The sequence below is a fragment of the Populus trichocarpa genome, chromosome 3 (assembly GCF_000002775.5).
Source record: "Populus trichocarpa isolate Nisqually-1 chromosome 3, P.trichocarpa_v4.1, whole genome shotgun sequence".
NCBI classification, from domain to species: domain Eukaryota; kingdom Viridiplantae; phylum Streptophyta; class Magnoliopsida; order Malpighiales; family Salicaceae; genus Populus; species Populus trichocarpa.
Window position 1 is genome coordinate 12,238,849 of NC_037287.2, and position 21,093 is coordinate 12,259,941.

General features: G+C 33.6%; 1 protein-coding gene and 1 long non-coding RNA gene across 3 annotated transcripts; one reads left to right on the forward strand and one right to left on the reverse strand.

Moving 5' to 3' along the window:
• Window positions 1-10,781: 10,781 nt before the first annotated feature.
• LOC112326765 (uncharacterized) lies at window positions 10,782-12,366 on the reverse strand. Its single transcript, XR_002980657.2, has 2 exons — window positions 12,214-12,366; window positions 10,782-11,424 (listed from the first exon to the last, which is right to left on the reverse strand). It is a non-coding gene; the product is annotated as an uncharacterized LOC112326765 (long non-coding RNA).
• A 3,616-nt stretch (window positions 12,367-15,982) lies between these two features.
• LOC7456094 (probable inactive shikimate kinase like 2, chloroplastic) lies at window positions 15,983-20,287 on the forward strand. Of its 2 annotated transcripts, none has more exons than XR_002980770.2 (8): window positions 15,983-16,307; window positions 16,899-17,089; window positions 17,174-17,368; window positions 17,861-17,922; window positions 18,475-18,541; window positions 18,630-18,748; window positions 19,091-19,299; window positions 19,921-20,287. XR_002980770.2 is itself a non-coding variant. In XM_002303402.4 (8 exons), the coding sequence occupies exons 1-8, from the start codon at window positions 16,065-16,067 to the stop codon at window positions 20,019-20,021; spliced, it is 1,155 nt and encodes a 384-aa protein (XP_002303438.1). In that variant the 5' UTR covers window positions 15,986-16,064; the 3' UTR covers window positions 20,022-20,287. The 2 variants fall into 2 exon arrangements, 1 of the variants encoding a protein (XP_002303438.1); XM_002303402.4 differs by having other exon boundaries at window positions 15,986-16,307; window positions 19,123-19,299.
• Window positions 20,288-21,093: the final 806 nt, after the last annotated feature.

Here is a 21,093-nt window from a genome sequence, read left to right on the forward strand (position 1 = left end):
TAAAACTAAACCCGGGCTAAGGCTAAGGTCATGGGTCAGTTTGACCATTGACTAGGTCAACATAAGGAAAAAAAAGAAGTTATTATCATAGTTTTAAACTTAACTCAGGAGTTAACTGAGACAAGACTTGGGTCACAAGTCAGGTTGATCATTGACTCGAGTCAACATAAAAAATAATAATTATTACAGTTTTAAAACCCGACTAGAGGGTCAAACTATGACAAAGCTCAAGTCACAGGTTGGGATGGTCAACCCTGATTGACCCCAAGCTACATAAGAATAAAAATGGTTATTATCATAATTTTAAATCCTGACTTGGGGTCGACCAGGGGTAAGGCCAGGTCAATATTAATAAAAAAATAGTAATTATCATAGTTTTAAAACTCAGCTTGAATTTTTTAACTCATGTTTTATCTCGGGTCGACTATGTTACAACTCAACCCGAAGTTTTGCCAAAGCCAAATCTGATCAACCCTTCCTCTATTTTTTATTTAAAAAAACTTGGACTAGTTTAGGCCCCTGTTTGGCCAAGTCTTGTTCAGTGTCTACCAAATATAAAATAAAACAAATTATTCAGTCCAGTTCAAATCACACTAAACACAACAAAACATTTATTTATCCAATCATGTCCAATTATGTCTTGTCCAACCCATCAATATTATCCAGCATATCAAACACTACCAATAAGTTTTAAAGTATATGCATGGCTTGGTGATAATTATAGATAGGACAACTCTATAATGGAAGCCAATTATCAATAATGAGGTTGCTTTTTCTTATCCTTTTGGATTATGTAATTAATTAAAAATTATATGAATAGAATGTTGTTCTATATTCAATAATATTTCATGAGTAATATACAAGCACACATATTTTAATTTTAAATTTTACATGTCTATCCACAAACTATTATTTTTTTAATTCAAACTTTAGAATTAACATCAAGAAAATTTTAATAAATTTCTTTAAACACACAAGGTCAATGTGAGGAATGCATCTTTTATATTGTGTTTGGTTAGTATCATATAACATACATGATAGATATAGAAAGGAAATAAATGTATTTTGCTAGAGAAACAAAAACAACGATATAAAATAAATCTATCTATTTTTGGAATGAATATTAACCTTTATAAACAAGAGATGTAATACAACATGTTCTTTTTACCTGTATTGTTTTTATCTCTTTTATCTTTAGATGAAAATAGAATAATTTTAGTTTTTCATATCTAGAATAACTCATAGCTTCACAAATCATTAATTATTTAGATTGAAACTTTAGAATTAGTATCAATGAATTTTTTTATTTTTTAAAATAAAAAAAACAAAAAAAAACATATCGTGACATCTTTTTTATCTTAGATTAGTAATTAAATATTATCATAAGGTCATATTAGAAAAAAATAATCTTAATCAACAAACAAATTATTTTGATAATATCTTCGATCATAAAAAAAGAGACTTAGATTGTCTTTTATTATCTAGAAACTATTCCGCAACAAACAAATTATTTTGATAATATCTTTGACCATAAAAAAAGAGACTTAGATTATCTTTTATTATCTAGAAACTATTCCGCAACAAACAAATTATTTTGATAATATCTTTGACCATAAAAAAAGACTTCAGATTATATTTGATTATCTAGAAACTATTCCGAAAGTTTGAATTTCGTATTCCCGTAACTTACTTCATTGTGTCAAAATTAAAATATTTGTTTTAATTTAAAAACTTCGGTGTAATTTTGGATTAACGGAGGGAGTATATATTAATTCACAAAAGTAATTAAATACGGGTCAATCGTGAGTCAGCAAAGTCCATTGAGGGACAAAAATGTTTGAAATTGGAAAGGCCACTTTAAATGACCTATGAGCGGAGGCTACTGTAGAGAGAGGGTGGTGGACAGAATGAAAGAAGCAGACAAGCGCTGGGGCTGCCGTATTTCTTTCATATTAACCTTATCAAGATTCTGATCTTGCCACGTTTTTTTATATATATTTTGACAAGTCTTGTCTGCATGGTGACTTTTTAGTAATTATTGCTGTCATCATTACTATCCTCCCCCCCCCCCCCCCTCTCTCTCTCTCTGTATATCTAATCCATTCATAGGTTTACAAATCAGTGATAGAGAAAGATGTGGATGAGCTCGAGCTTCTCTCAGCTTTCAAGCCTAAGGCTAAGCTGGAGCGTATGAAGCCATATTGGTGGCAGGAGACACGTGACCGTCACGTGAGATTACCATCTTGACAGTAATAAATTTGTAATTGGTCCGAGACACTTGACTAGCAGTACTTGATAGCAAGCAGCACTCCATAACGAGTGATAAAATAATCGGTGTGAAGATTTGGACGGATACGTAGAACTTTTCGTGGTTGATGACCAGAATATTCACTTTTCAGGTTAACAAAAACTTAAATTTAAATATAAATAAAAGAGAGACGATTTGATAACTGGGATTTGTGATGCAATTAGTGTTTTATAATTTTTTAAAAATAAATTATTTAAAATAATTTTTTATATATTTTTGAGCCATTTTAATATGCTGATATAAAAAATAATTTTTATAAAAAATAATTGATAATACATTTCCAAACACTCTTTTTAGAGTGTATTAGAGTTTGTGTGTGTATAAACCAAGTAAGGAAGTATTTGATAATTGGGAAAACTAAAACCTAGAAGCAGGATTAACCTCCCATATGTAAATTCAAGTAAAGATAACTGAGATTTCTTGAATTATAATAATAGAGTGATGAAATTGTATTATCATTATCCAAGTCAAGGCTCATTCACCTCTTCATGAATCGAAACAAACTTAGTCTCAATTCATCATGGTTTATGCACTAATTAATGTATTGTGTGCCTTGCTATCACTTAAATGCACTCCTCGGGATTGGCTTTGGATTGCTAATTGCTACTATATGATTATTTTTAAAAACTGGAGTATTTTAATTGGGTTATAATTAAAGGAACGATACCGGACCCTTCACTTTTCACCAACGCACCCTTTGTTTAGAAGAATTTTCAACATTATGTAGCAATAAAATATGTGCGTGGTGTTAATCTAACGGGAAAATCTTCCTATTTAATTTATTTATATATATATTTGGTATTTATGATGCAGTAAACTGTCGGTTGTTTATTGTTGCTATCTTAAATTTCTACCAAAATAGATTTCAATTCCTCCTTTTCTCGTCTTGGGATGCTACCAGTACTGATGCTTGTTAGGTTGTTGGCTTACATAATAATAATAACAGCGATGAGTCTCGTACAGAATAATTTATAGCATGGTCATGAAATTACATCCTATGCTTTTGTGGTGTCTTGGTTATACATGCAGTCTTTATTGGATCAAAGTATTTGCTAACCCATAGCTTTAGGTTCTCTGGTTTTTGTTATTCTCTGGTGTTATTTCAATTATTTTAGCTTCTTAATACATGCTCTAAAGATTTGCTAAGTTCAAATACGGGTGGTCTGTTATTCTATTTTCAACATGATGATGTTTCAAAATTTAAGATATATAAAAAATGTTATTTAGTGTTTGAAATAGTGATTAATCAATATGTTTATGTACTTTGACTTTTTCTTTTTAATTTAAAGAACTTCAGGCTTACAATGGAAGTTTTGAGTTCTTCTATAGGCCCATAAAACTTCATTCAACAACTCTGCCCATTCTGACTTGTCTTCCTTTATCTTTTTTCTTCAATCCATTTAGTAGAACTTTATTAGTCAGCTCAGCTTGATCATTATCTAGGGATGTGTTACTGAGAAGAAACGATGATCAATGTGAAGTCTCTGGCAATGTTCTCTCATCTTATGATTGTTGAATTGCGTGTCATTATCTATGATCAAAACTTTAGAAAGCCCAAAATGGCATATGATGTTTTTCCAAAAGAATAAGAGTATTTTGTTGGTGGTTATTTATACTAAAACTTCTGCTTCAACCCATTTGATAAAATAATCCACAAGTACTAGGACAAATTGCCTTTTGCATTTGCTATTGGGAAATGGACCCAGGATATTCATTCCTCATTGTGCAAACAACCAAGAGGAAGTTATAGTGGTCATTTCTGCAAATGGTTTTCGGGGGACTAACCTAAAACTCTGACATTTATCACACCTCTTCACTAAGTCCATGATATCTTGAAGTATGGTTGGCCAATAAAATCTTGCTCGTGTCGCCTGAGCTGCAAGAGCTTAAGAGCCTGTATGTAAGTTATATATGCCTTTATGTATTTCTTGTAAGACATAGGAGCTCTCTTATGAGGACATTTATTTCAATAATAGAGCTGGGATAGATCTTCTGTATAAAACATCGTCAATTATGCAATACCGTGATACACGTCCTGTCATCTGAATGGCTTCGTTTCTGTATGAATGTAACTCTTATGTTTGTAAATAATTTTTAATGGGATTCTCTAGTCATCCACTATGTTAATGGGGGCAACTAACCTGTTTGTTTATTTTTCTAGAGAGTGGGGTATATATTTGTCTTATAGTCTATGCAAGCTTCTAAAGGAAGTGTGGAAAATTCAATTGAGATCTGGGTTGTAGGTGGATCTCCTATATGATAGAAGCTTCTCAAAGAAATCATCTCGTAAAGGATAACAGCTTCTCAATGAAGTCATCTCACAATGGAAAAAATCTTATCTAAGAAATGAGCAACACATGGTTGAGATTTTATATGTAAGTTGATCTCTGCTTTAAGCTTATTTTTCATTTCAGCATTAGTATTTCGTCTAAAAAAAACATGAATGAGCTTTTTACCATCACCTAATGAGAAGATAAAAGCATCAGAGCTTATCTCCAGATATTCAACGAAGAAATATTAAAATCAAGATAAAGTTATTCTAAATAGAAATATTGTAATATTATATTTTTTTATTGATTAAAAAATGGAAAGATAGATGAAGTTAATCTAAAACAATTGCAAAAGAAATAACAAAAAGAAAGAAAACGCTTAAATATATTAGCATTTACATGAATTTTGTTTTTCACTGTACTGTCACTCTGGTGAGAAATTGAGTGATTAAGTAATGAGTTGCAATTTTATGTCTTGGAATTGAACGCTTGCATACTTTTATTACAATGCTAATTTTATAAAGAGAATAGTGAAGTATTTCTTTTTTTACGGTAAGGGTTGCGCGCTCATGAGAAATGCGATTACCCATTTCTTTTTTAATTATAACCATTACCAAGCTTGTATTCCCTGGTCCTGTTGAATCTATAGGTATAATTCCATAATTAGCACAATTAAGAAACTATTGCACATGAAAAAGGTAGACGTGGGTTCTAATTTTTTAATGCTGTCAATTAATTGAAGAAGAAGAAGAAGAAGAAGAAGAGGGGGACGGTTTGTGTGCAAAAGAAGCAGAGGAAACAAAAGCAGTACCTAGCGTCGCGTCGCAGGGGTGGCAGTGGACACTGGACAGAGAGACTACCTGTGAAGGGCCCTTGAGCTCCTTGTAGGCCGTACTGTTTCTAGAGCAGCCTCATTAGTGTTAATCTACTGCACTAATTGACGAACATAGAATGTCAAATAAAATTATTAAATCATCATTACACTATCATTTATTCATCCTTGGCCCACGATCTTTACACGTGTTAAGATCACGTCTCGCTGTTATGGATACTCGAGGGTCCTGTCAACCGTCAGATCTGGTCACCCGCTCAAAGAATGAAAGGTGGCACGCAAGGATGATGTAATTTTTATTTTTTCTCTATTGCTTCCATCCACCAATGTCTTTTCATAAAATTTGCAGCGTTTATTGAGTAGCTCGAGAAGCTTTATTGTAGTTGTTGTTGTGCATGAAAAAGTTGGAGGGAGGGTCCATGTTGTGTCATAATGTGACAGCATGAAGGGTGGTATGTTCATGCAACAAATTTAATGCGCTGGTCATGCATGCAGATGCAGCTCCATAGGACCTGCAAACATTTGTCCTTGAAGAGGCTTTTTAAATGTACAAGAAAATATTATTTTTCACAGTAATTTAATTTTACCACATCCTTGATTAATTTCATGCTTTCCAAACACTCCAATTTCTGCAAATATTGCTTTTCATTTCGGTATATTCATTCAATTGTGGCCTTGTTGCTTGCCTTCCTAGATGGGCTGCTGATGTGGAAAGAGTTTTGTAGGACCAATTTGTAAAGTTTCTGTATTTATCTTTTATCTGGATGTATAAAACGAGACATATATATAAGCTTTTTCGGGAAAATATAATTTGAAAGCTTATTTTAGAGAGAGCGAGAGGGAGAAACAAAAACTACGTACCAATTTCATCAACCTCTCTAGCTAGTTTGTATACATTTAAGACTCAGCTTAATTTGAAGATTCTACATTAATTTATATCAACGCCCATATAATGTGTTGATTATAAGGGTTAATGATCGGTATTCATTCTTGTCTCATATTCATCAGTCCTCCAAATACATCCAACAAGGAATTAAGACTCATGCGTGTAGGATCGATCTATCACAATCGTCACTTTTGTTTTCTGGAAAAAAAAAAAGAGCTTTAAGGAAATGCAGTACCAAGTACACAAATCAAAACTTGGCTAATTTGTTTGTCGTTTTACAGTAGCATGCATGGATCGAACAACACCTTTCGATGAGAATCCCACTGTTATTATTCAGTTGTAAACCATGTTCACTGGTAAGTGGTGTGTGTATGTATGTATGTATGTATGTATATTAGTGCTATGTACACGTACAACTCATGCAGCACGAGTTTACTGCCATTGAGCCCCAGGATATTAATCCATAAATAAAGCACAAGAAATATGTTGACGAGTCAAGAAAAAGAAGATATATAAATGAATTGTCAGTCGTACTTGAGATTGAATAACAAGTCAAATCCTTCAAGAAATACATATATGTGCAGTATTCCACTTGAATTGTGAGGTGTTTTCCTTGTTTTCTCTCTATATGTGTTCTGCTCCTGGTCGCGTGATATATCTACTAAGAACTGCTTTTGGGATTGTTGTAAAACCACTTGCAAAAGACTAGAAAGAACTTGTTTTATAAGACATAAGGCAGTGGTCATCGATCTCTGCTTCACTCATGTTAGACAGACAAATGTGTGCAAATTGGTGACATGTGCTTCTCTTGGTTGGGTTACCACAGGAGAAGGAAAAGGATACGGCTTTCCTGTCCATTGTAAAAACAAAAAAGCTAAAGGGGCTTGCTTCTGCCATTGCTGTAATCTGGAACTTTTGGAGAGGTGACGAAAGATTCGCGTTCTTATCAAGCTTTATGCTGAAGGGAGAGATTCAGTAAAGTCGACTAAAGAGTCAGTCCTTCATAAATTTGTGAAAAATCATGTAAGAAGCTGAGCCATGCCTTACTTACACGAGACAGTAATTACCATTTTTAACACCATATTATATGCCCGAATTATGGACCCTTTGGTCTAGCATTAATAACCATCAGAACTATCATCCTCGCATAAAATAAATAAATAATAAGAGATTATAACTTATAAGTCTAAAAAGGGTCCCTTATTTGAAGGCTTAAATCACTTAAATAAATAAAACTCAGATTTAATTAATTCTCAAATTTTAATAATAATTGTTTCTTCCGGGTGGATTTTTTTTATATCATTAATCCGGTTATATAAAATGTAATAAGAAGAAGAAATAAAGGCAGATTGCGCATGGGTACAAACAGGGATTAGAAAGTTGTGTGTATATGACACAGAAAAAGAAAAAAAAAAACAAAAAGAGAGAGGAAACCGCCAAAAATCTCTTATTCACTGATCACACCATGAACTAGAAGAACTACCCTACTCTTAGTTCTTTAAGATACCACACATGATAAAGCGAGATTCTCGCGGGAACCAACTGGTGTCATCCTTTCTTTCTACTTCTTCTTCTTCTTTTTTTTCTTTTTTAATTTTTTTCTTTTTTCATTAAAGTAGTATTTTGTTAGCAAGAAAACAACAACAAAGAGCATGTAAAGGAGAGCAAAATTTCTCGACAGAGCAGACGTGTCAAGAGGAATTCACAGATCGAAGGCTAGAGACACGGTCAAAGACACAGGGTCAGCATCATGGCTAATAGGGGCTCGAGCGGGGGGAGAGAAAGAGATGGAGATGGAGATGGAGATGGAGATGGAGATGGGGATGGGTGCCCAGGAAACGAGGCAAATCATTTTGCAATCCATTGCTTTATGATTGATGCCTCGCTGACAGCGCTGTCAGCATAGCTTGCAGGAGGCCGTGATGGCAGCTTTGTCCTTTCACTATCTTTTACGGGCACCACGGGCAGGGTCCAGTGAATGTGGGGTTGATAGAGACCATACCTTTTACCTTTGCCCTCCCTCAGTTTCTCTGAAGTGACCCGTTTTGAGGGCAGTCCTGTCTTTGTCTGCCCGGCAATCAAGACGGGCTACTATGTGACGTCTGATTTTTATTCATCACAAGACACAAGACGGTGCATGTCTCGTATTGTTTTTTTATCTGTCACTATGCGTACGTAGGGATAATAGATTGGGAGGAGGGTGCCCATTTTACCTCTTTACCACCACTTCTTACAGCTCAAATTCAAAGAATTTAAATAAGATGTTGGTATAATTATGAATATTTATTTACCATTTGTGACATTATAGTGCGTGTGTGTGTGGGTAGCTCTTCTCTTATCAAAATGGCTGCCGGGGGAGTATTTATCTATAATAACTTTGTGACTCTCCAAGCCCATTACATGATAGAGCTCCTTCAAATGGGCCCTGAGTAGCCAAGAGGCCAGTCTTGATCATAGTTTTCTAAACCCAACATGGAAGCCCGGCCACAAACACCAAAGGGGAAGAGAGAAAAAAGCATGAGTGAGCTAATAAAGATGCACATTTCAGGAATTTTTTGAGGAGAATATATTGTCCATGTGATGAAAGGAACAACGTATTGTCCATGCATGAACCAAACAGGTGGAGAGGAATTCTTAGGCTTAAAAGGAGAAAACTTTTTTTTTTCATGTGTCTACAAAACTTTAAAGGGAATACCAACGAGACCTAGCTCCATGTACATGGTGCTATCATCTTCATCTCCTGCTAGGCTCAGGTAAGAGAGTCTCTTGATGAGGATGAAGATCGACCCACAAAAATATTTTCTTGCAAGTTTTAGTACCAAGATTAAATTATGCTGTTATTTTTATATTATTTTTGTAATTTAAATATTCTTAAAATTGATGAAAATGTATGGTACTGGATCAGTCTTACACTAATAGCAAGAATAATGAGAGTATGTTTGGTGTACTTTGAGACGAATTACTATTTTTTACGACTTTTCAGTATGACTACTAATTAACAAATTAAGCTATAAAAATTAATTTCATACTTGCATGGCATAATTTTCATTGATACAGTAAAATTTTAAGCAATCTTACTTACCCTTAATTTGTTATTAAGCAAGTGAATATATTATAGGAATTGAACAGGAAAAAAAAATGATTAGAGAATTCTTTTTTTATTTTTGATAACCCGAGGTGTCCGGGCCAGCTTACACGCACCACGACTAATCCCCGGACCCAGTAAATACCCTGCAAACCCAATAGGCAAGTAAGGCACCGCGGGGGTAACAGACGTATACGCTGAGGCTTGAACCCAGGATGCAGAGACAGGAAAACCTGCCAAGACCGCTGGGCCACAAGCCTTGGTGCTAACTAGAGAATTCATTAATGATTAGAGAATTCATTAATTTGTGCTTTGGTGGGGCAATTACCACGAGACGAAAAACTATACAAAAATATTTAAATATGTTACTAAAGAGTCTACATTTTGTTGTGATAATAATTAGTCATTTATGTAACTAATTCATTAATATAGTATTTTCTAAATTAATGGGTGATGTTTGCAAAGCATATATAGCGGGGATCTAGACTTTTCCGATACATTATATGGCAGACTTTTATGTGAAGTAATTGTATGGCAGTACATCTTTTATTATTGGTTCAAGATCCAATATCAAGAGTTGAATTTATTAGTGAAGAACTAAGGATATAGTCAACATCAATATTATAGCACAATATCATCAAAGAGATTGTTCAGAAATTCCTTTAAAACATAAAAGCGTTGTACATTACAAATTTATATATATTGTTAAAAAATTAACTCAACCCAATAATTTAAATTATCAGATCTCAATATGTGATTTATATTATTCTATAATACATATTTTCAAGTAAAAAATTTTTAAATTTGAAATTTGTACAAGTTCATACTATTTTGTACTTAAAATTAGAATAGAAAATAAGATTAAAACGTGTAATTATTTGATAATATATATTGAGACAAACACTCTAGCCTTTAATGCATGGTGATGGCATGGGACATAGAGTGAGAAACATGTTTGCTGTTCAATGAAGACAACCATGAGAAGAGTCGTTAATAGGTCAGTACTCATAATTAATTTGAGACAGGTTTTTGGTGGATTATCATGCAGTCTGTTCCGAATTGTTCTTCAGTTACCGAATTTCAGTTGGGGAGTCATGACCTTGGGCCAGCAAGATTTATTATTATTCTAGATAGTGGTTATCAACTTACTATATGGCAAACATGAGTTCTGCAACAAAATAAAGAAAAAAGAAAAAGTTCTGCCGTACCCTAGATCCTGGCTAAGTTAGAAAAAAAAAAATAGCCCGATCTATGAACCGGAAGACATCATGATAGTTAAGCTTGGCCCAGTCCATATTCCCAGGTTAATATATATATATATATATATATATATATAAATGTAAGTTGCTAGAAAGAAGAATAATGCTAATTTTATCATAAATAATTTAAGAGAATTCTCATCCATTGAAGTAAGTTGTTGGATCCATATATTAGATTCATTGGTAGGGTTGGACTTGCAAAGGGCGGATGTGCCCGTTGAAGCATGGAAAACAGAGGAACTATATGGACGACATGCCTGAATCCAGGGGCAAAATATGGCTTCTGCTGCAATAAATAATTGCTCGGACTGCATGCTATAGCATTCCAAGGTACAATTATCGTGTCCCCCAACCTTGCCCCTTTCTTCCCCTTCAAAGGTTGCAGGCACATCAACCTTTTTGCCCCCGAGTTATCCATGACCTCGAGAAGAGTCCTCATCTGTATGAAAGTCCTTTGCTGCTGTAAGAGTGCAGCAGGACATTCAGGCCATGATCAGAAGTGAGGAATAACAGAGATGACATTAGTTAATCCTAGCAATAACTGATAAAGTTAAGAATTGGTCAAGATAAAGTACATCCCTCTGAAACCAAGAAACAACCATCCCCCCCCCCCCCCCCTGTTTTTGAGTTTTTTCCAAGAAAACAAGGCACAACTCTAAATTTCTCGAACCCAAGGGAGGAAAACATGGCTTTTTCAAGAAGATATGTCTCCCAGCCATTCACATAGAAAATAGCAGACCTCAGTGTGAAGATGTGGCGGCTTCCATCCCAAATATAAGCTGTGCTGCAAAAGACATTGCAGTTTGAAACAATTTTTTAATGTACAGGGGACATATTCGCTATCACACGTACGTTTACTAAGTATACAGAACAAATGCCAGGGAATAAAATACGCCTGGAATATCTTACAGTAGCAAAGACAAGAATACAAGGTCTCATTTGAAAACTTCTCAAGGCCACACTTCATCAGAAGTTATTGACTCAGAGAAATCAACTCTAAGAAGTGTTGTTGCATTTCAATGAATTGGCAGTGAAACTCAAGCTGCAGCCGGTAAAATAGGTTACAATGATAATAACGATGTAATGGAGCAGAGTTGGCCCCTTAGAAATAGCTATCCCTGGGGCTCTCATAGTGGGAGAAAGTTACAACCGCTTTGGTTTAGAACCAAAATAGCTCAGCCATACCGGATCACCAACATAACTGGTGTATCTATTTCAATTTTACCTCGGGGAAATGTTAGCTTTCTCTTCATTATCAAAATCTAAACTCCACAGACAAATGTCTCCTATTGAACTGAAAAAAGAAGGGTTACAAGAAGACAACTTATAGACAACAAGCTTAAGATGCACACAACACAACCAAGCTTGATGAAGAGCCCTTGAACTTCAAATAACTACTGGCCTTGAGCATAAATCTGAAACTAAAATCCCCAGAATCCTAATATTGTATATGAACATTCAAACTAAACTAAAGTAAAGAAAATCAAGACAAAGAAAATACAAGGAAAGAAAGGAAACCGAATAGCGGAACAGGGAATCACGTATCATGAGAGCATATGGAAACGAAACTTACAGCCATTTCTCTACTTAATACGAGATAAATCATGGGCTCAAACGAGGAGAAGAGAGATCTTTGCCGAAACTTGTAGCGATGGTTGCTTGAAATGCGAAGCGTGAAGCGAGGGACGGTTTCTTGTTATTTTATTTATTTTTCAGTATTCTGAACTTGGGCTGGGTCCTCTCTATAAAGAACCTGTGCTGTGCAGTGTTGGGTCTTCAATTATTCAGAGGTGATCCCCGTTTGGTTTAAATCGAATTAAAGATTTGGTTTGGGTTTTGTGTTCTTTTTTTCCAGATATAAACATAATTTTATTTTATTTTTCAGTTTTAATTTTTTTTTTTTAATTTGGTTTCAATAGAAAACCGAATAGTATATACACACATATTAATAAACAATAAGAATACCATCTCATTATTAGTCAAGCCTTTTATTTATTTATTTATTTATTTTTCTTTTGGGTTGATTGAATAATTTACATAGTAAATTGATGCAAAAAAAATCTAAAAATGTATCTTTCAACATATTAATACCATATGATTAAAAAAAATGTTTAAGGAACCAAAAATCATAAAATCATTTTCTGTTTTTTTTAAATAAAAAAATTGTATTTTCATTAAAAAACAGAAAAATTAATTTTAAAAACCAGAAAATTAAATCACGTTTTGATTCTATTTCGATTTTGATTTTTAAGTATTTAGCTAATAAAAAATTGAATTAAATTTATTGAAATCTAAATCAAATATTCACCCACATAGCCTGAAGCTAGTTTTTATTTTATTTTTTATTTTTTACATGGATATTCCACCAGATCAATATGTGATAACATACTTTATTTGAACCATCAAGTAGGTGGCCCAATGGTAAGAGTTCGGGATTAAGGAGTTTGCTCCACCTATGGTCTCAAGTTCGAGTCTTGTGGTTGCTAATATGAGATCCACTGGAGGCTTACATGATCGTTAACTTCAGGGCATATGGGATTAGTCGAGATGTACGCAAACTGGCTCGGACACCCACGTTAATAAAAAAAAAAAACATACTTTATTTGTTATTTTTTTCATTGTCTGGAACACCTTTTTAGTTTATTTAAGAACAAAATATATATAGAGAGAATTAAGTGCTCAAATAAAACATATTCTAAACTCATTAAATAGCATCATCACAAATATATAATTTAAATTTAAATTTAAATAACGTTTCCTCCTAGTTTTCTTATGCTAAAAAAGCAAGGCTGCTAATCCTTTTCTTTACTAAATTTCATATTGAGTAGCTTTTTTATATATAATTTTTATTGTCGTACTCTATCTCCATCATTGTTTTTTTTTTTAATTTCTTATTCCTTCTAATTTCTTGCACAATCACTTGCTTCCTTACGCCACCAGTTTAGGTGTTTTTATTTGTGTTCGTGAGGAAGTAGCAGTAGTATTCCTTTTGCAAACACATGTTTTGAGCAGGTTTACAGAGGAGGCCATGCTTGTCAACTGGTGATCGCTATGAAGCAGGATCCAGCCTCGAAATGGCCTGGCATTGTGCAGTCATGGGAATCCTTGACTGCAGGATATATGAAACTCTTGAAAGGAACATTATCAATCCTCTCCTTGTTGGTCTTTAAGAGACTGGTTATTTTTTCTTTTAGGTATGTATCATTGATTCTATCATAAAAAGATATTAAATTGCTCACGAAATTGAGTTAAAATTGATAAAAATGACTTCCTTGATCGGATAGTCTAACTAGAAGATGAAAGCAAGCCCAGGTGGTGTTCTCCACGAGTAGCCAGGGTTGCTTCTGCACTTCAAAACTGTCAGATTCAGTAAAAGCCTTTCATATAAACTATCCTTCAGCATTGAGTTTTTGTTAAAATAATTTATTTTTCAATTTTATCTTTTAATATTTGGTTGATTTTAAATTAATTTTTATATTTTTTATCATATAATTAAATAAAAAAATTATTGAGCCTAGTGGAGTCCATGATCCAGGTCACGAGTTTGACGGGTTAACTAAGTCGATCAAATAAGTCTTGCTTCAAATCCTTTTTCTTTTTCAAATGTCATCTTGAGATTATTTTTTTAAGTCAAATCATGATTTTATCGATCATTCAGGTTGTCTTTGGCCTAGCGTGCCTGGGTTTTTTTTTTCATTTGTTTTTCTCCTTTGATTTTTTTTTTTAATCTTTGACAACTCCAACATAATTTAATTAGAAACATGTGCTAGGAAATGAGTCAAATTGAGATTTTTTAAGTTTGACTCGCTAAACCGTGTTTGATGATAATGATAAAAAGTTTCCCATGGCCTAAACATTCTTAATTTACATTCAAAAAATTTTTAATTCAATCCACAGCATAGCATGTGAAGTAACCTAGTAAAAAATATACTAAAAAGCCTAGGTATTTAATCATTATAATCCATAGTAATTTTATTTTTTTTTTTCAATTTTATCCTAATTTTTTTTATTGCGGCCTTTTACGCCCAAATTAATTGTCAGTTTATGAAATTTTGTTAACAAAGAAAAATCAATAAAAAAAAACCAAAGTGTAAATTAAAGAGAAATCTCATGTCCAATCTCAAGTTCTGTTCTTTAGAAAATGTTCTTTTTAGTCCATCTAATTTTCTTTTTTCTTACTCTTCAGTTTCTTTAATTTTTTCTGATTTTAATTTTGGTCCAAAAAATTATTTTCTTAACATTTCAATACGTGAGAGTGAAATTAAGAAAGGAGAGCGAAAGTCACCTAAAAACAACAAGGAGAGGGGAAATTGTTGGTTAGACCGCTTTTTGGCAACAAAACATGATGTTTTTAATGTCAACATGTTTCATTCAATAAAAAAAGTTTTATAAAAATATTTTTAGACCTTTAACTTGCCCGAAAAACTAGATATAAGTCAAGAGAGATTTTTTTCCGGTTGATCTTGTGCTTTTTTATCAGTTTTAGAAAAATTACATTTAAAATCACTGAAAAAATTAAAATTGAATTTATTATTATCGTAATTTTAAGGTGCTCTTGGCCAATCATGTGAGGTGAACTCATTTTTTTTTATTAATTGTTTCTATTTAAATATTGCTTAATACTCTGTATTTTATTTTAAAATTGTTAGTTAAACTTTTTCTAAAATAGTAATTCATCTTTTTAAATATATATTTTTTATTCTAGCTATAATGTTTCGTTGAAATTATTATAATTTATTTGTACTTTTTTTTCTTATATTTTATATAAATGAGCTGCATTTTCACAATGCACTTATAAAAATAAAATCATTTGCTATTAGTAATGGAAAATAACCTCTAACATATATAAAATAAAATGGACAACCAATATACAATATTTGTATTTTTGCATTTACTTTTCTCTTTTACAATGAATATTTAGTTTCTCACTTTATTATTTGATTAGCTTTAACATTTTTTTTTATTTTTTTTAAATATAAACAATACATTTTTTGCTTATCAATTAAAACAGTTATAATACTCGAAAAAAAATATATAGCATATAAATTTATTTTTCATGTATTAAAAATTAATTTAAAATCTTAGGTAGCTTGGCTAGAATGTTATTTATATGTATGTTTGATATTGTTATAATGGTTTTTTTTTAAAATATTTTTTATTTGAAAATACATTAAAATAATATTTTTTTATTTTTTTAAAATTTATTTTTGTATCAGCACATCAAAATAATCTTAAAAAATATTTAAATAAAAATAATTTTCTTAAAAAATCATTTCTGCCACAGAAATTAACCTATAATGCATCTGAACTTTTTATAACAATCTTTTTGTTAAGGAAAAATAAAAGGAAAAAAACTGAATTAACGGATAAACCACTAGCTTCCCTCGTTATCCCCTTGGCCTCTCTTTCTCGGAATCCAAAAGAATGGCCACCATCACCACTACGGCGACTCTTTCCTTCCACTCCCAAAACCCCATTAAAACTCTACCATCATTCTCTCTCTCAAATATCCCCTTTTCCATTTCCAAAACCAATTTTACTTCCGTCGCCAATTTTTCTCTTTCAATTCCTGCCTCTAAATCAAACAATGCGAGCAGCCCTCTCAACAGATACAGTCGCTTCTCTTGCAACTGCATCTCCACAGCCACCCCCAACACAAATTACGAGGTACGTACCCACCCTCTTTAATTCATCAATACCCTTTTGTTTGGTTTCTTCGAAAAATGAAGGAAATCTTGATGACTTGATCGTTTTTCTTGGCTAATTTGTTTCATTTCACAGAGTTATTCCTTTTGGTTTCTTTAATGGACAGATCGAACTTGAATTAATGGAAGACATGAAATTGATCTTTTTATCTGTGTGCTTAGGAGTATGGTTGTGTGAGAGAGTTCAGATTGTGAGAAGTTGTTAGAGTGAGTATTGATTACTTTGCTAGGAACCAAAGTTGATCATTTGTATTACAAAGTTAGGAAATTTAATTTGTCTATAAGAAATTTGGTCATTGAGATGAGATTTTCTTGTTGGCAGTGTGGTTTGGGTGGAAATAGGACGTCTGTAGAACGAGAAACCAAATGTGCTGTCCTTCGGGTAGATTGGACTAGGATACTACTATTGATAAACCAAGTGGCTAAACTCTTCTTAGAAAACAAAGGGATTTTCTTGATTTCTATTTTTCTCTCCAACTTGTTAATTCTCTGCATGCTTTTTAATCATCGAGGTTGGCTAACATCATATTTCAAATGTGTAAATGCAATGCAGTTTTCTGATAGTTCTTCAGAAGTGGAATTGAGATTATCTCTTGTGGGACTAGACATTCAAAGTTCCAGAGATATATTCGTGGATGCAGATGGCACCTCCTTAGTAGTCCAAGTACAGCACTCTGGGTCGCATATCACACTTATAGAAACTAATAAGATGTTCGAGAAAATAAAGCCTGCTGAAACAATATGGTTTGTGGCACAGAAAATACATGGATTCGATTAGCTAGAAGAAGTCTCTTCAATAGTTGGTCTGATGCTTATTGTATTGAGCAGGTTCATAGATGATGATCAACTTGTTATCAACATGAAGAAGCAAGACCCAGATTTGAAATGGCCTGACATTGTGGAGTCATGGGAATCCTTGACAGCAGGATCTATGCAACTCCTGAAAGGGGCATCAATCTTCCTTGTTGGTGATTCAACTGAAATTAACCAAAAAGTGGCTCGAGAACTTGCTGTTGGTCTTGGGTATTAATCTATCTTTAGCTTCTAAAATTACAAATTGTGTTGTAATGGTTTGACATATTGATTTCAACAATCATGTTACTCCTCTTGGGTATTAATCTTTTTTCTCCTTTTTTTTCTCCTTCTGTAGCTTATTTAGTTGGCTTGATAATTCCTTTTTTCTGATCCATTGCTAATGTCAATGTCCGTCATCTTTCATGATGTACCTAGACAGTGGTTAAAACACTTTGCATTCTTCACAGAGCATCACTTTAGCGACTGTCCTTGGTTTTGTAATGGTGTGCTGTCTACTAGACTACCAGCTCTTTCTGTTCTGTAAATCATCATCAAGGACCTTAATTTTCTTTTGGTCTTCGTTACTTAATGATATTACATTGGACCAAATTCCATTCCTAATCAATAATCAAGGAAAGCTAGCTCTCATATGTCTTGTAGAACTCTTTGAGTTCCACACTTTCTCTCTGTTGTAAAGTTTATTGATTTAATATGTTTCAGGTACACGCTACTTGATACACAGGAGTTGCTAGAAACATTTGCTAAGCAAACAATTGATTCATGTGAGTATAGTTATTAATTTAGTTCTCTTGCTACTGGAACTGGTTGATAGCCTTCAGAGCTATCTCTCTAGTTCTCGTGTCTAAAGATCAACACATACACATGTATACAGCGTAAAATAGCTCTCTACCTCCCTATCCCAGGAGCTGATAGTGACTAAACATTTACAGTATCGCTGAATTGCTTTGTGTAGATATTCAGATATTTAGCTTAACATAGACATTGAAAAGGATGGCATAATTGTCAACCACATTGTTGCAGTTGCTTCTATTGCGAATGAGATCTTTATAACTTACAAAAAAAAAACTCTTCTGACAGAGCTTTTTCACATCCGTTACTTGATAGTTTGCTATCATTTGTTTCTGTGGTTTCCTTGTGAATAATCTTTCTAAGCTACACACTACACTTTGCAAAGCAAACATTTTTCAGCGCTACAATGTACTTCATACTGTTGAGTTAATGTGATCAAATGACTTTCTAGACTGCAGTATCCTTACTTGAAATGACTTATATTACCCATCTTGCAGTGCATTAACGAATGTAATCAATTCCAGGGGTGCTTGCTGAAGGCTCTGACTCTGTAGCTGAAGCAGAATGTGCTATATTAGAAAGCTTAAGTAGGTACGGTATCTGGAGTAATTAATTTTTTAACTTCTTCTTTTTTTCTAGGATAGTTAAAACCCTATTCTTGGTTTGGTTGGTCTTGCAGTCATGTACGTGCTGTTGTTTCAACATTAGGAGGGAAGCAGGGAGCTGCTGGAAAGGCTTATAAATGGCAGCATCTTTATGCAGGGTTCACTGTCTGGTTGTCACAGACCGAAGCCTTAGGTATCCTTTTCTTGATATTCTGCTCGTTGCTAGATTTTGGATTGGAAAGTCATATTGATGTGGATCGCACTACATAACACATCACATTCTTACAAAGTTCTAAACCTCTAGTCAGTTTTTATGACTAGAGTCACCTCAAGCAATATGTCTTGGTGTGTAAATATACCTAAAGTCATACATCTTGGTCAAATCAAAATCTTACTGTATGTCATACATCTTTGAGACACCAGTATTTTACTACTTCTATTATTTTTAGAATTGCTACAATGACAAGGATGAGAGGTAGGGAATTACAACTCCATAGTCACCAGTTTTGCCTGCGTCTTCCTAAATAAATTTGAGTAACTTGCAAAGTCTGCTCACATTCAACACAGATGAGGATTCAGCTAAAGAGGAGGCTAGAAAGAATGTTAAAGATCGCAGTGTAGCATACTCAAATGCTGATGTGGTTGTCAAGCTCCAGGGTTGGGATTCTGATCATGCCAAAAGTGTTGCTCAGGCATCCTTGAGTGCTCTCAAGCAGTTGATTCTGTCTGACAAGAAACTTCCAGGTGCTCGTCAACCACTTTTTGTAACTGCAGCTTGTTTTTTTCATTTCTAATCAGAAAATGAATGAGCTTATGGTTTCTAAAAATTGTTTGAAAAAAAAGAGAGAGACCTGAAATAGGATGAAGAAGTTATGTGAAGTTTGAACTTTATATGACCTGACAATATTTATGGAAAGTAAAACGGAAAACCTGCATTAACAATTCACCAGAAGACCTGAACAGTCATTTTATTTGATAGTTATAAATTTTCAGAGCATCATTCATGTAATTCTAGTTGATGTTTGAGCTCATTGGAGTCTAAATTAAAGATTGGACAGGATGTTTATCTATCAATGATAGCAAAAAAGAAATGCTTTACCTTGGCCACCAAAGCCACTTGCTGCTTGATAAGAAATGATGAGAGCTTGTTTAGTGGGATTTAGAAGAGCATCCATTGATGACCTGAGATGACCTGAAAAGGTGGAGGCGGGAATGCCGAATTATCACGTTGTCATCCATTGATGTATAGGCCTAGATTAATGCTTTAGATTTATCATTCATCGCATTTCAGTTATTTAATCAAATTTAAGTGGAGAAGTTTAGCTATTCTCTCATTGATAATTCTTGATGCTATGTGTTTGGAAGGTAAGAAGAGCCTTTATATAAGGCTAGGATGTCGTGGGGATTGGCCAAACATCAAGCCTCCTGGTTGGGATCCATCAAATGAAGCTGAATCGATCTCCTAGTATGTGGCAGATCCGATGTTGTAGAGTGAGAGGATTGTTGAATGCCAATCTTTTTGGCACCATTTCATGGCTGGTAATTACCAAGTTCTCTTCACACAATTTTTTTAAGGAATTTTTTCAGTAGCCGTTGTTGCAGCAAGCAACTTCCTGTTCATTGTGTCATCACAAGTAGAGAAATTGGTGAACAGAGTGCAAGGAAGTAAAACTAGTAAAGTATTTTAAATTTTATCCCTTTACAAAACCTAGCTGGGACCTTGACACGCGTATTCGTTCTGTGCATGTACACAATCTTTTCTTTCATTCATTCATTCAAAACCCGTTTCACGATGCAAGAAAAAAAAATTTCTATATATATATTTGTTTCCAAGCCGCCTGGGCCATGCCCACGCGGCTGGAAATTTTCTAGCTGAAGTCCAATCCAAACACGCAATGCAAAGCAAATATCTTTTTCTACGATAGTGGCAGATCATGACTAATAAGTTTTATTAATAGCATGTGTGATACAATAATGATGGCATATTACATCAACCAAAATTTATCATGGTTAGCCAACCATTTTTTTCAGCAATAACACAATTTTTTCCATCCACGGCTTGAATATATGAATTCAGTCGGTCACCCATGCAAAAAAAAAAAAAAAACAATTTGAGCTATCCATAATATCGTCATTGACACGATAGCAATTTTTAGCAAGAAAAATCAGCCAAAGCTCATGAAAGTCAGTCAAAGCTCATGAAAGTCAGGTAAAACCATTGAAAGTCAGGCAAGATATACACTATACAGCCCTCACTTTATTTGTTCTCTTTCTATATATTTTTTTCTTTGTATAAGTCATCAACCGAGCCATGAAAACTCTAATTCATATGTGAAGTTTTTGAAGTGGAAAATAGAACAAAAAGTTAATTCATTCCCTTTTATTTTTCATAGAAATATTGTTCATGGTTAACAAAATTTCAGGACAAAAGAGATTAATTGATTTTCCTACCATACAGTCTTCAATTCTTCCAAGTCCCCAACAAGTACAAGTTCTTAATAATATTGTTTTAACTATACAAGAACTTCTTCGTATTAT